The sequence below is a fragment of the Boleophthalmus pectinirostris genome, unplaced genomic scaffold (assembly GCF_026225935.1).
Source record: "Boleophthalmus pectinirostris isolate CB_2022bp ecotype Guang Dong unplaced genomic scaffold, ASM2622593v1 HiC_scaffold_4, whole genome shotgun sequence".
NCBI classification, from domain to species: domain Eukaryota; kingdom Metazoa; phylum Chordata; class Actinopteri; order Gobiiformes; family Gobiidae; genus Boleophthalmus; species Boleophthalmus pectinirostris.
In genome coordinates, this window is record NW_026571353.1 from 16,186,208 (window position 1) to 16,200,057 (window position 13,850).

General features: G+C 42.0%; 1 protein-coding gene across 1 annotated transcript in view; it reads right to left on the reverse strand.

Moving 5' to 3' along the window:
- Nucleotides 1–922: 922 nt before the first annotated feature.
- Nucleotides 923–13,850, reverse strand: part of hmcn2 (hemicentin 2) — a 36,545-nt gene continuing 23,617 nt past the window's right edge. Inside the window, exons 37-82 of the mRNA XM_055161777.1 lie at nucleotides 13,660–13,844; nucleotides 13,481–13,577; nucleotides 13,236–13,397; nucleotides 13,039–13,152; nucleotides 12,754–12,944; nucleotides 12,587–12,668; nucleotides 12,383–12,514; nucleotides 12,159–12,302; nucleotides 11,922–12,081; nucleotides 11,718–11,842; nucleotides 11,456–11,639; nucleotides 11,280–11,377; nucleotides 10,923–11,201; nucleotides 10,653–10,840; nucleotides 10,306–10,387; nucleotides 10,076–10,212; nucleotides 9,859–10,000; nucleotides 9,627–9,771; nucleotides 9,434–9,561; nucleotides 9,205–9,361; nucleotides 9,002–9,123; nucleotides 8,766–8,930; nucleotides 8,579–8,686; nucleotides 8,356–8,490; nucleotides 8,148–8,282; nucleotides 7,692–7,961; nucleotides 7,432–7,622; nucleotides 7,158–7,371; nucleotides 6,950–7,081; nucleotides 6,674–6,864; nucleotides 6,001–6,082; nucleotides 5,724–5,894; nucleotides 5,496–5,648; nucleotides 5,273–5,410; nucleotides 4,972–5,090; nucleotides 4,645–4,885; nucleotides 4,490–4,549; nucleotides 4,292–4,411; nucleotides 3,998–4,132; nucleotides 3,786–3,905; nucleotides 3,583–3,708; nucleotides 3,383–3,511; nucleotides 2,967–3,260; nucleotides 2,771–2,887; nucleotides 2,580–2,706; nucleotides 923–2,219 (exon numbers count right to left, since the gene is read on the reverse strand). Of these exons, the coding sequence (XP_055017752.1) occupies nucleotides 1,838–2,219; nucleotides 2,580–2,706; nucleotides 2,771–2,887; nucleotides 2,967–3,260; nucleotides 3,383–3,511; nucleotides 3,583–3,708; nucleotides 3,786–3,905; nucleotides 3,998–4,132; nucleotides 4,292–4,411; nucleotides 4,490–4,549; nucleotides 4,645–4,885; nucleotides 4,972–5,090; nucleotides 5,273–5,410; nucleotides 5,496–5,648; nucleotides 5,724–5,894; nucleotides 6,001–6,082; nucleotides 6,674–6,864; nucleotides 6,950–7,081; nucleotides 7,158–7,371; nucleotides 7,432–7,622; nucleotides 7,692–7,961; nucleotides 8,148–8,282; nucleotides 8,356–8,490; nucleotides 8,579–8,686; nucleotides 8,766–8,930; nucleotides 9,002–9,123; nucleotides 9,205–9,361; nucleotides 9,434–9,561; nucleotides 9,627–9,771; nucleotides 9,859–10,000; nucleotides 10,076–10,212; nucleotides 10,306–10,387; nucleotides 10,653–10,840; nucleotides 10,923–11,201; nucleotides 11,280–11,377; nucleotides 11,456–11,639; nucleotides 11,718–11,842; nucleotides 11,922–12,081; nucleotides 12,159–12,302; nucleotides 12,383–12,514; nucleotides 12,587–12,668; nucleotides 12,754–12,944; nucleotides 13,039–13,152; nucleotides 13,236–13,397; nucleotides 13,481–13,577; nucleotides 13,660–13,844 (7,109 nt within the window). The 3' untranslated portion in view covers nucleotides 923–1,837. The remainder of the gene's footprint in view (nucleotides 2,220–2,579; nucleotides 2,707–2,770; nucleotides 2,888–2,966; nucleotides 3,261–3,382; nucleotides 3,512–3,582; nucleotides 3,709–3,785; nucleotides 3,906–3,997; nucleotides 4,133–4,291; nucleotides 4,412–4,489; nucleotides 4,550–4,644; nucleotides 4,886–4,971; nucleotides 5,091–5,272; nucleotides 5,411–5,495; nucleotides 5,649–5,723; nucleotides 5,895–6,000; nucleotides 6,083–6,673; nucleotides 6,865–6,949; nucleotides 7,082–7,157; nucleotides 7,372–7,431; nucleotides 7,623–7,691; nucleotides 7,962–8,147; nucleotides 8,283–8,355; nucleotides 8,491–8,578; nucleotides 8,687–8,765; nucleotides 8,931–9,001; nucleotides 9,124–9,204; nucleotides 9,362–9,433; nucleotides 9,562–9,626; nucleotides 9,772–9,858; nucleotides 10,001–10,075; nucleotides 10,213–10,305; nucleotides 10,388–10,652; nucleotides 10,841–10,922; nucleotides 11,202–11,279; nucleotides 11,378–11,455; nucleotides 11,640–11,717; nucleotides 11,843–11,921; nucleotides 12,082–12,158; nucleotides 12,303–12,382; nucleotides 12,515–12,586; nucleotides 12,669–12,753; nucleotides 12,945–13,038; nucleotides 13,153–13,235; nucleotides 13,398–13,480; nucleotides 13,578–13,659; nucleotides 13,845–13,850) is intronic.

The window sequence follows — 13,850 nt, forward strand, 5'->3', positions numbered from 1 at the left end:
AAGAGTGTAAGACAAAATCTATAGTCAAATAATGTGAGAGTGTCACTACAGCACTACTACATCTTTAGCTCTAACTAAAGGTGTAAAAGTTAATATTTGTACAGTATAATGTACATGTATTTTAACACATTTCTTCAAAGATTAAAAACATTTACACATTGACTCTGCGGCTGTGCAGCCCTCATTAGTGAATACTGTACATCTCGTATCCTGACTGTGTAAAACAGTAGGGGGCAGTGTATTGGTTGTCTCTGTTTTAGCCTGCAGCAATCCCCTCCGCACTGTCTTGTGTTTTATAGAAGAGAGCAAAGGCTTCAGTCTCTCCTCACTGATCATTACATGTTTTACTTGGAATTTGGACATTCATTAAGGCTTCATAAAATGTCCACTTGTGCAATCCTGCTGCTGTCCGGCAAGTCTCCCCATCCTTTTTATGGCATGTGTTATGTTCCAACTGCTTGTACTGTCTGGTAGAGCCCTGAAGATACCAGGAGTGCAGTTAAAGCCTAGGTTGCAAAGGTATTAAAGTTTACTGCACACAATGTTTTAATCAGCCTCACGTGTTTTAGACCAGAGCTGAGGGATCAGAACTAATGGCTGTTTGTTTATAGGAAGTGTATAGAGAGACCTTTAAGTAATTAAAAGTGCCGTGTAGAGGATTTAGCTGGATCTGCTTACACAAAGAGGATATTCCAAAATCATTTTAGTCTGTAATCTGCGGTGAGTCACATGTTTTGGAACTAGAGTGTTGACTTGAGCATATTGCACTGTAGGGACAATATCCAGTTGCATTAATTATTGAAAGTTTTTCTTCTCCAGAGCAGAGCAGGGTGCCTGTTCTATGAGGTGAGCCTCTGTGGTGACTGTGCTGCTGTGTTGACATTTATATTACAATAGATGAACTAAGAAAGATTGTTGAAATGTTTCATTCGGCCACAATAACAATATAAAGTGAGAGGCATCAGCACAGACATCCAGTACATTCAATACAACACCCATTTAAACATTATAAACTGGTATAAAAAGGAATACAAAAACACATACAGACTAAATATCTGCACTTACATTTATACAACACTAACAGCTTAATAGCTACAAGCCATTGTATGTGCCATACCAGGTTTATACTAGACTCTAACCTGTTCTGACAGGAAGTTTGTCTACTGCAGGACATAAATAAATTAAAACAATGAGAAAACACATACTACATTTGGTATAAATCAAACATTGTTCAGATATTTAAAACCTTTCCTTTGCCATTTAAAAAATAATAATAATTATTCCTTGCAGTGTTGTGAAAAGGTTTTGTGCACATTTAGAAAACACGTTTAAAGGTACACTATGTAACTTTCTATTAGATGGTCCCCCACCTGATTGCCTCAATAGAGATGTTATTTCTTTGCCTGGAATGTTACACAGTATGGCAGTAAAGACAAGATCTGTGGAGAGGCAAGCCCACTCACAGTAAGAATCAATTATTGAATAAATGCAAGACGCAACGTTTAATGCCACACTGTGGAACAGAAGGCCTTTTATCCTCTACCAGAAAAGTTGCAGAGAGCACATTTAACTATTGGATGAACTTCAGTGTGAATTAATTTTGGCATCAAAACAGTGCCAGCAACTCTCTGCTGTTTGGGTGCTTTACACTTTACACCTTACTTACTTCAGTGCTCAGTAAATTTAAAAAGCCTGTTTTTACTCTTGAGTAAAAATACAAAGTACTCTGGAACATGAAAGTTTTGCACTGAATATGCATTATTAGTTCATCAAATTTTGCCAAAGCTTTCTACAAGTCTCCTCAGAGTTATCTGAAACTCAGATTCTGTCCAGAAGCTTAGTAGGGATATGTGGAAATGGAAATGTAGATGATGAAGATGCTCTGGTAGCTGATACGTCCCTGTGGTGAGATGGTTGTGGCTTGAACTTTGAGCCTCACTAGCCCAGGTCTGTCCAGAGTGCGCAGCGTGAAAATAATTCCTCTTCCTGATTCATCTCTTATGCCAAAAACTCTGCTTCCCATCTGGCCACTCTCACTCTCCTGCTCTAGTATGGTAAAGGAGGTGCGCTCCTGGAGGATGCCCGACTCAGAGAAGGCTGATAACCGCACCACATTGTGATTGGATGGTATTCCAGAGGGAAGAGTGAGGAGTTTGTACTGCAAACGCTGAGGGGAGCCTTCTGTAGAGCAGTCCTGTGTACAGGGCCTGTAGCACGTCCTGGAAGAGGAGTAGAGAAGTACAGAATTATTTTTATTGCTAGTAATAAAAAAAAATTATTTATTTAATTTTCAAAGGTGAAATTGCAGTCAACCACTGTAGTTCAATCACTTCATCAATAAACTGCAGTCTTAATAATGACTTAATACTATATTAATGTGCAAATCACAACGCTTACTCAAAGTCTAAACATCAGTTTGCTAGAATAAGGTTAAGATACATGTGGTGTGGGAATGAGTTATTTTAGGAGATTATATTACACGTTTAGGACAAAAAGAGGGGCAACATTTGTCCTCTATTCTTTGTTGTGTGATAATCAGACATTATATTGTTCCATTAGAACATGTATTTAAGACATACCCGGGGCTTCCTCCTTTCAGGTAGGCTGCTGGGCAGGGTGTATCTAAACACTGATATCCTCCTCGGGTATTAAAGCACATCTGATTTTGATCACACTTAATACCCTGCTCCAAACACTCGTCAATGTCTGAAAGAAGAAAAAAAAAAGATTTTTGTATTAGCACTGTTACATATTTAGGTGTAGCCTTTACCTTTACACGTCCTGCCATTGGGTAAGAGTTTGTAACCAGGTGGACAAAGACATTGAAAGCTGCCAATGGTGTTGCGACACTCATGCTGACATGGCTTTCTGAGGCACTCATCGATATCTATAAGCAGAGGATAATAACACATTTTATATTGCCTGTATTAGGATTTAAAGAGTTACTATGCATGTGTAATACATACCAACACAGGTCCCATCTCTGTAGGTGTGTCCCACTGGACAGCTCTGCCTGGTGATCCGGGATACCCCTGTAGACCTGGAGAGGATGGGCCTGCCTACAGAGGACACCAGCTGCGGTCTAAGCCTTGCCCGCACTCTGGTGCCATTGTTAAAAGTGTGTCCTCTCTCGAGCCCTGCACAAGAGCGGCCGTCCCCCAGCAGGACTGTGCCAGGGGGGCACAGGCACCTGAAGCTGCCTGGCACATTCCGGCACTGATAGGCACACGGGTTTGGAGTCTGAATGCATTCATCAATATCTGAAAAAGGACACAAAAACAAACTCTGTAACACAAATGAGTTAACCAGTGGTAACCTCTGTTCGACAGGCCAGGCACTTTTGTAGTTACTACTGCACAATGCAATGTAGTGGAAGTTTTACCAAGGCAAGGCAGGCCAACTCCCTGAGACCTGTAACCACGAGGGCAAACACAGCCATATCCTCCAATTGTGTTCTGGCAGATTTGTGTGTACCGACACATGTGACTTCCATCCTGACACTCGTCAATATCTAAAACATAATTACATAACTTATTTGTATTTAGTAAACACATTGATGCGTTATAAAATTATATTACTAACCTACGCACACCCCATTTTCAGCTGTGGTCATTCCAGAAGGACAGCTGTCAAAGCACTGGTAGCCGCCTTCAGTGTTTCGGCACTGCTGGTGAGCTGGGCAAACGTTCCTCATGCATTCATTTATATCTGATTGTTGCAATAAAATGTTTGTTATAAAATGCAAGAAAATTACATTATATTTCCAAGTATGATGTCTTACTAACCCAGGCAGCGATGTCCCGACTGCTGATATCCAGGATGGCAAATGCAGTGATATGAACCAAGGGTATTCACACACTGGTGCTGGCATGGAGAGAGGGCAGACTCCTGGCACTCATCAACATCTAAGACATCAACAATAAACACGAAGTAGCATAGTAGTACAACAGTTATGCTGATCAATTGTGAGTTAGAACTATCTTTAGGAAGTATTTGCCTTCACAGCTGGCCCCTGTAAGGCTGGGCTTGAATCCTGGTCCACATTTGGCTTGGCAGCGATAAGTGCCCACTGTGTTAACACACTGCTGGTTGAAATGGCACATATGGGAGCCCTGGGCACACTCATCAATATCTGAACATTGAACCAGACAAAAGCATACTGAGGAAGCATGAAAAATCATCGTTTTCATTTGTACTATTTTAAACAAGCAACTTTGAGTATACAAAATAATGCTATGTAAGTTTGATGTATTTTTATTATTATTGATATTAAGTAGAAGTGGACATTCACCTTGACATGTGTTGCTCTCTGTAGAGATGGTGAATCCTGAAGGACATGCACAGGTAAAGCCTCCCATGATATTGTTACATGAATGTGAGCAGGGTGACTGTAGGGCACATTCGTCCTCATCTAAAATGAAGACACATACAGGTATTATGATCCTCAATGAGGTGTCTGTATTTTTGAAAATCAAATGATACTGCATACCAGCACAGAAGGATGCCTGGTCAATAGTAAATCCTTTGGGGCATGTTTCTCCATTTCCTTCTATGGAGTAAAATTAAATTGATGATAACTATTTTTCAGTTTGTTTTGGTAAAATATATAAGATAAAAATATGTAATAATAATAAATAATTATACCTGGTATGATGAGGTTTGCATTCATGTGAAAGTCCAGTGTTAAAGTGAACATGTTATAGACACTGTTGAGCCCAGAAACTTTCAGCAGCTGAAGGAGTGGGCCTTGGCGTTCCTCTGGGCCCTCATAAATAATTGTATGGTTACAACGCAGCACCAAGGGATTTCCCCCCCTTTGGTGATTTTGGGATGACCAAGAGTACAGCTGTCCTTGGCCTGTCTGCACATAGGACTCATCAAACTCCTGTGAGGTACAAGCCAGGTTAGAGCTGCCATGGGTACAACAAAAACAAAGCTAGGATAGAAATCCAAATGGAGCAATACACAGACCTGCAGGGTCACATGTGATGATAGCAAAGGAGGGACATATCCATTAATTACTATGTCAATTAGTAAAACACCTTCAGGATCCACACCTCTGGCAACATGGGTCAAACGGAGAACCTCGCCTGTAAAAGAAAGGATCTTCAATTACAAATGACTGAATAGTAGGTAACGCCATCTTCTGTTCAATTTGCAAACTACAACTCATGAGTAAACGGTTTCTGCAAATTATAACGTTAGGAACGAAAAACAACAAACCATTAATAAATCCGCACTACAATATTTAAAATAATGAAACAAAGCTTACCAGTCTCAAACTCCAGTTGCGACTCCTGTCTGAAGTGTCCTTGGGTGAAAGAGTATCCATTCTGTGCTCCTCCATTTTCTAAGACTGTAGTCCAGTAAATGGGAGCGAACACAGAAACTAAAACTCGCAGTAAGGGACCTGCCACAAATATATGATCAGAAATTCAATTTGAAAGAAATAAAATAACATTTTATATTAGATTGAACACAGAACCAATACTAACCAATGCTAGGAGGGATATTTTCTAGTCGGGCCTGTATACTGCTGCTCTCGTCTTCTTCATGGTTTGTAATGTTAGCCTCCAGGAAGGACACGCCAAATTCCCTCTCATTTACCATCCCTATCAAGCTTCCTCTAGTCTTGCGAGGACTCTCACCTAAAATTAGACATTCATTCATTCTTTTCATTTCATGTTTAAAAATATCAATAATTACTCATCATCTTAGCATACCTGGACAGAGACCAGCTTGACATTTCCTTGTGTCTATACTGGGACCACTGCAGGACCCGCCTCCATTTGCAGGCTCAGGGTTGTTGCAGAGTCGAATTCGTTCTTGAAATCCTTGTCCACATGTGCTGCTACATGGGCCCCATTCCTCCCAGTTGGAATAGCCTCCATTTACTGATAGAGAGGAAACCCAAATTCAAATAAATTATCTAGTATTTTTGAATCAGATGGTTTAAACTTTTTAAAAGCTTTATATATGACCTGGATAAAGGTTACTCACTTTGAACTTTGAGTGAAATAGTCCTTTCAGCCGTTCCAGCTTCACTCTTGGCCACACACAGGTACTCTCCTTCATCTGCAGCCTATCAACAAACAACACCGTTTTTTGTTATTTTGTGCAACCCTGAAAAACATAACTGACACAGTCATGTTGTTCTAGACCTGGAACTGATAAAAACAATGATATCTGGCTGTAAATTTTATGTTATCTTAAATCAAAAATAGATCAAATAATCAAAAATAGGTAATCAAAATAGTCATTTGCAATTTTACACAGAAAATGTATAGAAACAATTGTTTTACATCATCCTGAAACCCATGGCATTGAAACCCATGGCAACGCAAGGCTTTTTTTTTTTCATTATTAGAACAATCAAGAGGCTTGATTGTTTGTGAGAAATATTTTGCATGCAGTGCAATAACAGTGACAGTTACAGACTAAACAAGGTTAAAGGCATGGGGAAAAGGGACAGAGTCTGGAACCACCCAACTCATGTCTCTTCCTAATGTAGTTTACTGCTCTGACTGACCAGACTCAAATTTGATTTAGAGGGATACAGCCTGGACAGTCAGCAAACAGGCTTTGAAGGGAAACTTCAAATATATAATAGAAATGCATTCTTGCAAAGAGTACAACTTAAATCATATAAAATTAATAAACAGGGCATACTTACAGTGATGCTGTAAATGACCAAGGATCCATTGAGAAGTGTCTGCATGCGTAATGATCGGAGCAGTGGCTTTGCGTCCCTCAGCCAGTGCAGGACTGGGATGGGGTCACCGTGAATGGGACAGTCCAGCAGCGCAGAACCACCCTGGACCACTGTCTGAGTCATGTGGGCGTCACCCTTCAAAACCGGCGGTTCTAAAACACAGAAATAGTAAAAAACACAAAACAAAAAACACTTCCAACACTAAGTTGTACACCATTTTAATAACACAGTACATACCCCTGATGCGCACAAACGAGAGTGCCCGAATGGAGCCCACAGTGTTTTCTGCAATGCACACGTAGGTCCCAGCATCTTTCATTGTCACATTTTTGATTAGCAGGGAGCTCCTGCCTGATTCATCTACATTGCCTGGAGAGGATAAATGGACATATAGCTAAACAGTTTCATTGCATATAACTAAATAGACTCAAAGCAAATTTAACACCTGTGATGGGACTGTTGTTGACGGTCCAGGAGATGATAGGAGTTGGTGTGCCCTGTGCGTGACAGGACAGACTCAAGTTTTGGCCCTTATTCAGGCTCATGTCTCCTGGGAGCTCCTTAAAGACTGGCCTCATATTGATGGACAGGTGAACGTCCTGTCTCACTGACCCTGCCACATTAGTAGCCACACATGTAAACACTCCAGTGTCTCCAAGCTGTAAAGAAAATATAGTTTTTAAAGGTGCTTTTAAAGTCGATGTTTTCAGCTATCTTACCTCTGCCCGCTCAATAATCAGTTCCCCAGATCGCAGGACAGTAAATTTGCCTGGACGAACAGGGACAACAATCCCATCTTTCTCCCATGAGACTCTGGGGTCAGGTGAGCCTTGGGCAGCACAGGGCAGCAGGGCCTGAAATCCTTGAATTACTGATAGCTCTGTTTGAGCAGGAGCAATCACTGGGGGCACTAAAGAAACAAGAAATCTTTATTTTGTGCTTCATAAATTGCTGTTGAGTTTCTATTGAGAAAACAAACCTTGAATAATTAGTCTAATGTCATGGCTAGCTCTGCCGGCTACATTTTTGGCAGTGCAAGTGTAGAGGCCAGCATCACTGCGCTGGGAAAATGGAATAGATAAAGTTCCATTTGCAAAAATACGAATGTGAGCCCCATCCACCACAGGCCTCCGCTCTTTCTGCCACGACACCTCAGGCTGAGGCTGCCCGTCAGCGACACACTCCAGACTAATTGGCTGGCCTAGCACCGCAGTGTACTCCACACGGGGCACACTCAGCACCGGAGGAACTGGAAAACATGGTATTCATTTATTTTTAACATAACAGCCATGAATGCATATGCATGTGTGATTGTGACTGCAGGCTGGAAAACCCCAAGTGTCAAGGTTGGTTAGGCTGCTGAGACAAAAGCACATACTGAGCTGACTGTATTGAATACTAATTATCTGCTTTATTTTGCACAGCTTGTGCATACCTTGAAGGACTAGTTTTGTTCGGCCCACAGCTAGACCAGCTTCATTCTTAGCCAGGCACTGGTAGGTCCCTGCATCACCGAGTGTTACACGTGAGAACTTCAGAGCTCCATTTGACAGCACTGCCAATCTATGACCTGTGAGAAAGAAGGCTCATTCATACTTTTTATTGTTAAAACAAATACACAGTGAAAGAGATTTGGTAAGTACCTGCAGCAATGGGTACACCTTCTCGTTGCCAAGTGATAGAAGGTCTGGGGAAGCCATGAGCCTCACATGGTAGAACTGTCCCGTGATTCAGAACCACTTGCACTTCTTCTGCCATTGGCCTGATCTCTGGGGGCTCTAAATGCACAGTATAAACATAATATAGTGTTTTATTTATGCAAATAACGTCCAGTAGCAGTAATAACCCCTCATTACCACAGCTCACCCTGCACAATGAGCGAGATGTGCTTATGTGCCACTCCAGCAGGGTTTCGGGCTGAACAAGTGTATCTGCCAGCATGACTTGGTGTGGCAGACATTATCTCCAGTACACCTGGTTTGATTATTTGGTTATTCATAGCATAACATGATTAATATTATTGTTTTTACAGTCACAGTAAAAGAAAACTGACCAGTTGGTAAAACTCGATGACTTCCTCCTCTGGAGCCTAGTTTAGCTCCACCTTTAGTCCAGGTGACTGTGGGTTGTGGCTGTCCTTGTACATTACAAGGCAGAACCACAGGAGCAAGTTTAACTGCTGTGATGGTAGTTGTGTCATCCTCAATGGATGGAGGGACTGTGAAATAAGGGAAAGGTCCAGTTAGAAGACTTCAGTGTTTAGCTTTTTTGATTTCTTAAACAATTTACCTTGGAGAATGACCTCAATGACTCTTCTCTCCTCTCCAGCTTCATTGATGGCAGTGCATTCAAAATAGCCCTCATCCTCATTGGTTGGAGACAGGATAACCAAAGAGCCAGATGTAAGTAATCTTGAGCGACAAATACATTTGACTTAAATATATTTAGGTTTTCTCTTATAGTATGAAAGAAAGCTATAGTGCTGTCTGCACCTGTATTTGTCAGGATACTGGCTGATATCTAGTGGGGCACCATTCCTCTTCCAGGACACTTTAGGGGGTGGTATACCAGTGGTCTCACAGCTCAGTACAGCTCTGACTCCGGTGGTTGCTGTTACATTAAATGGCCCAGGGCTGATTGTTGGACCAACTAATAGAAGAAAACAATTAACATGACATAAATACACAAATAATGAATAATTTGATATTTCCATAAGCTTACCAAACACTTTTAAATCTATTCCTCTGTGATCTGAGCCTGCCTGGTTTGATACAGTGCAGAAGTACCGTCCAGAGTCACTTAATTGGACTTTATGTATACGCAAGGACCCCTGTGGTGACTGTGAGAACCTAGAAACAAATATGAACATCAATAAACCCTTCTTTGTCCTTTTGTGTGAGAATGTAAAACTTACTTTGCATTGTCCTGAGACAGAGGGAAGCCATCTTTTCTCCACATGACAGTGGGAGTAGAGTCACCTTGAACTTCACACTGCAGAAGGGCATCCTGATTGACATGTGCAGTCACTACTGAACTGCTCTCCTTTATTACTGGAGGTACTGTAATACGTTATGTGTAAATAAATGTGGACAATTACTCAATAAATATTAAATTATTATCAATAATTAATAAAAAGCCTCACTTACACAAAATTTCTACTGTGAAAAACAGACTGGTGCTCCCTGCCATGTTGGTAACCACACAACTATAGTGCCCACTGTCTTCAAGTCGAACTTCCTGTATCTCCAGATACTGACCTCCTGCCAGCCCCTGGATACGCCCACCTAACTGAAAATAGTAAAGGTGCGTCAGTCTGCGCTAGGCACATTATTAAGCCAGAGTTCCATTCACATTTGTTGTTACCTGCATTTTGGCATCATCCTTGTACCACTCAATATTGGGAGGGGGGTCGCTGTCAACCAAACACTCAAGGGTCAGATGCCCTTTGACTGGGACAGTCATTGTTCTTACATCACCAGAGCCAAGAAGAGTTGGAGGGACTGAAATCAAACACAAAATTAAATATGATGAATAATAAATGTATGCCTCATAATCCCATAATATACTTTGTTTGGAAAAAATACATTAGGCACCTTGAATGCGAACCCAATGGTTTTTGCCATCTTGTCCAGCCAGGCTGCTAGCTAGACATGTGTACAGGCCAGCATCTTCAATCTTGGAAGAAAAACTTCAATCAGAATGACGAGTTCTCAATCCTGTTATTATGTATATCTTATTAAATAGAACACATGGAATATTGTCCCTTTCTAGTTGCTCACTGGAAAAATGTATGCTGGGATACAAGAGAAAGGACATGTGGTTCACATTTTTATGTTACTTGAAATGAGTCTGATTTAACTGCCTAGCTGCTGTGGGCAGGAAGCTCTGAGATTTTAAATCCTGATGTGAAAAAAGCATGCAATTTGTCTTTTGAATTTACCTGTACTTTGCTTATCCTGACAAAACGTCCGTTCTCCTGAACAATGTCTGTTCTCTCCAGGGGGTTTCCATCTTTAAGCCAGCTCAGTGTGGGGGGTGGGTTTCCCACAGCAGAGCACTGCAGCTCCAGGACACTGTTCACTGCCAACATCAGCTCCTCTGGGCTCGAGCTAGAGATCTGTGGGGGCTCTGAGCAGGAAACAAGTTTATCATATTTAGAAGATAGACTTTAAGTGAGAAAATTGGTACATATTACAGAGTGTGATGTTACCAAGCACTGTGAGGTTGAAGCCCTTGGTGCTGCTCCCTACTTGGTTACTGGCCACACAACTGTAGAGGCCAGCGTCAGCAGGGGCCACATTAGGCAGCTGCAGTCGGGTCTCCTGTCCGTCCAGCAGAAGGTTACGATGAAGAGACAAAGGCTGCCCATCCTTAAACCAGGTGAGTGACGGAGGAGGCACCCCACGAGCCTCACAGGTTAATGTCACTAAAGACCCCTGCACAACTGTGACAGGCTCCACCGGTTCCACATGGTCAACACCAGGGGGCACTACAGGACATCACAAATACAGAATATGAATTACTTACACAATGACAAAAACAAAGGGGATCAGTAATATGGATATACCTTGAACTTGCACGTCATAGCTAAGTTCAGCAAGCCCGGCTCGACTGCGGGCTAGACACGTGTAAACCCCTGAATCAGAGAGCTGCACTGGTGAAATCCTAGGAGACATTCATATTCCTTCATTTAAAATGAACTGCACACTACCATCTCAGGTGTGTAACTTATGTGTTGGTTACCTGAGGACAGAATCGCCCGAGAGGAGACGAGAGCGAGGAGACAAGAGCAGAGGTCGTCCGTTCTTGAGCCAGCTGATCTGTGGAGGAGGGTTTCCTGCTGCGTGACACTCCAGACTCAAAGCACTGTCCTGAGGGGCCTGTACCTCTCTGGGCACAGTGGTTTCACCAGAAATAGATGGTGGGACTGTGACATGGATCATTGCATCAAAATCATAAAAAAATAGGTCAAAATGTACCAAATGTATTAAAATCTAAATCCTACCTAGTACAAATAAAGTGTATATTTTGCTGTCCTGCCCAGATGTGCTAACAGCTAAACATGTGTATGTCCCAGAGTCTTCAGCACTCAGCCTCTGTAAAGTCAATGTGCTTCCATCAGGGATCATTCTGTCAAAGTCCAAAAGCAATAAATACTTAATACAGACATAATAATGTGTATTTGAGTGATTTATGTTATATGTCGTACTGTATATGTCGTGTTGCTGAGCCTGCTAAGGTCACTCCATCTTTGAGCCAGCTCATCTGAGGAGGAGGGATGCCGTTAGCTTTACACTCCAGGGTAAGCTCCTGCCCGAGAGGTGCACTCACATCAGAGGGATGTTGAGAATCAATGATAGAAGGAGACACTTTGGACAGAAGAAGTGACATAAAGTAAGTCTTTAGACAGACTGACTTGTCTTTATCACAGCAAGCTTTAACTCACCAAGCACTGCGAGTTTGTACTCTCTTTGTGTCTCTCCTTCACTGTTCTTGGCCACACAGGTGTATGTCCCTGCATGGGACAGAGTGAGTGGCCCCAACTCCAGTCTGTTCCCACGAATGGACCACTGCCACTGCAAACTGCTCTCTGAAGCAAACACATCCACTGTTATTCTGCAGAATAGATAATACATTTATTAATTATAGTGACCATTGTGTAAGTCTTACCAATTGGGATTCCATCTTTTAGCCAGGTAATGCTTGGCATAGGGACTCCGGAAGCCTCACAGAGGAGAGCGATATGAGATCCCAGAGTGTAGTTAATGGACTCCCAGAGAGGACCATCCAGGGCGGGAGGAACTGTGAATATGCAGAGACATTAGGCCAATACTCTTTTCAGCTGTACCCTTGTAACTGTCAGCCTTTTCTCACCGTGAACAGCCACTCTAAAAGTCCTGTCCACCTGTCCAGCCACATTGGAGACTTTACAAGTGTAAGTGCCACCATCAGCTATCTACAAATATAATAAATTCACATTTACACTTGAATTTATCGCATAGTTTATACGTAAGAATGTATAAAGATTACTAATGCAACACCTGTACTCCTGTGATTTCCAATTGGTGATCGTTTATAATTAATCCATTTCCGGGTGCTAACTGAAGCCCATTTTTGTACCATGTGACCTCAGGCCTGGGGACACCATGAGCTTCACATTGAAGTGTCACAGAAGAGCCAACCTGCAGTGTCACAGTCTCTCCACCAGGGCGGGGCTTTAGAGTGGGTAGGACTACACAGACAACAAAAATGATTTAATCTGATTTGGACTAAATGTGATTTCAAGAGCTAGAGCTAAGGGCATATGTAAAAAAAAAAAAGTTTACCATAAACACTGAGAAGAATACTCTTTTGGTCTTGTCCTGCTGGGTTAGTGGCTGTGCAGACATACTGCCCAGCATCTTCTTCTTTGGCCCGGGACAACTGCAGCATTTGTCCACCTTTCATATTAAACACCAAAAATGATATGAACCATGGATGCACACATCACATGAACTGAATATTTAAAGAAAGATGTACTGACCTGGAAGAAAGTGAAGGCCATTACCATACTTCAAAACTTGCCCATCTCTGGTCCAGGTGATTTCTGCTGCGGGGTAAGCCTGAACATCGCACAGGAGTGACACCATGTGGCCTTTAATGACATTTACATCCTCCTCTTTTGGACCCATGACTTTGGGAGGAACTGCAATTATACAAAGAGTATAGTAAGAATCTACAAACTTAAGTTGGTAATTCAAACTAAGGCAGTAGTAAATATATTGTTACCTTGAACAGTCAAACTGAAAAGTTTCTCCACAGTTCCAACCTTATTTTCAGCAACACACATATAGCCAGCCATATCTGAGGCCTGAACCTGAAGGAGCTAAATTATGTGATTTCATTGTAAGTTTATTTATTTTACCCAAATGCCTCTGATGTGTCTGAGGTTACAAATGGTTTTTAACCTTGAGTTGAGTCCCATCTTCACTTATCTGGTGCTGCAGGTCTGTGTGCACTGCCTGCCCATCTCGTAACCAGGCGACAGAGGGGGTAGGGTGTCCACTCACATCACAGTGGAGGATGACTGTGCTATTGACCACTGCACCTACTTCCTCCATAAACTCTTCTGTGGCCGTGATCACAGGAGGCACTGTGA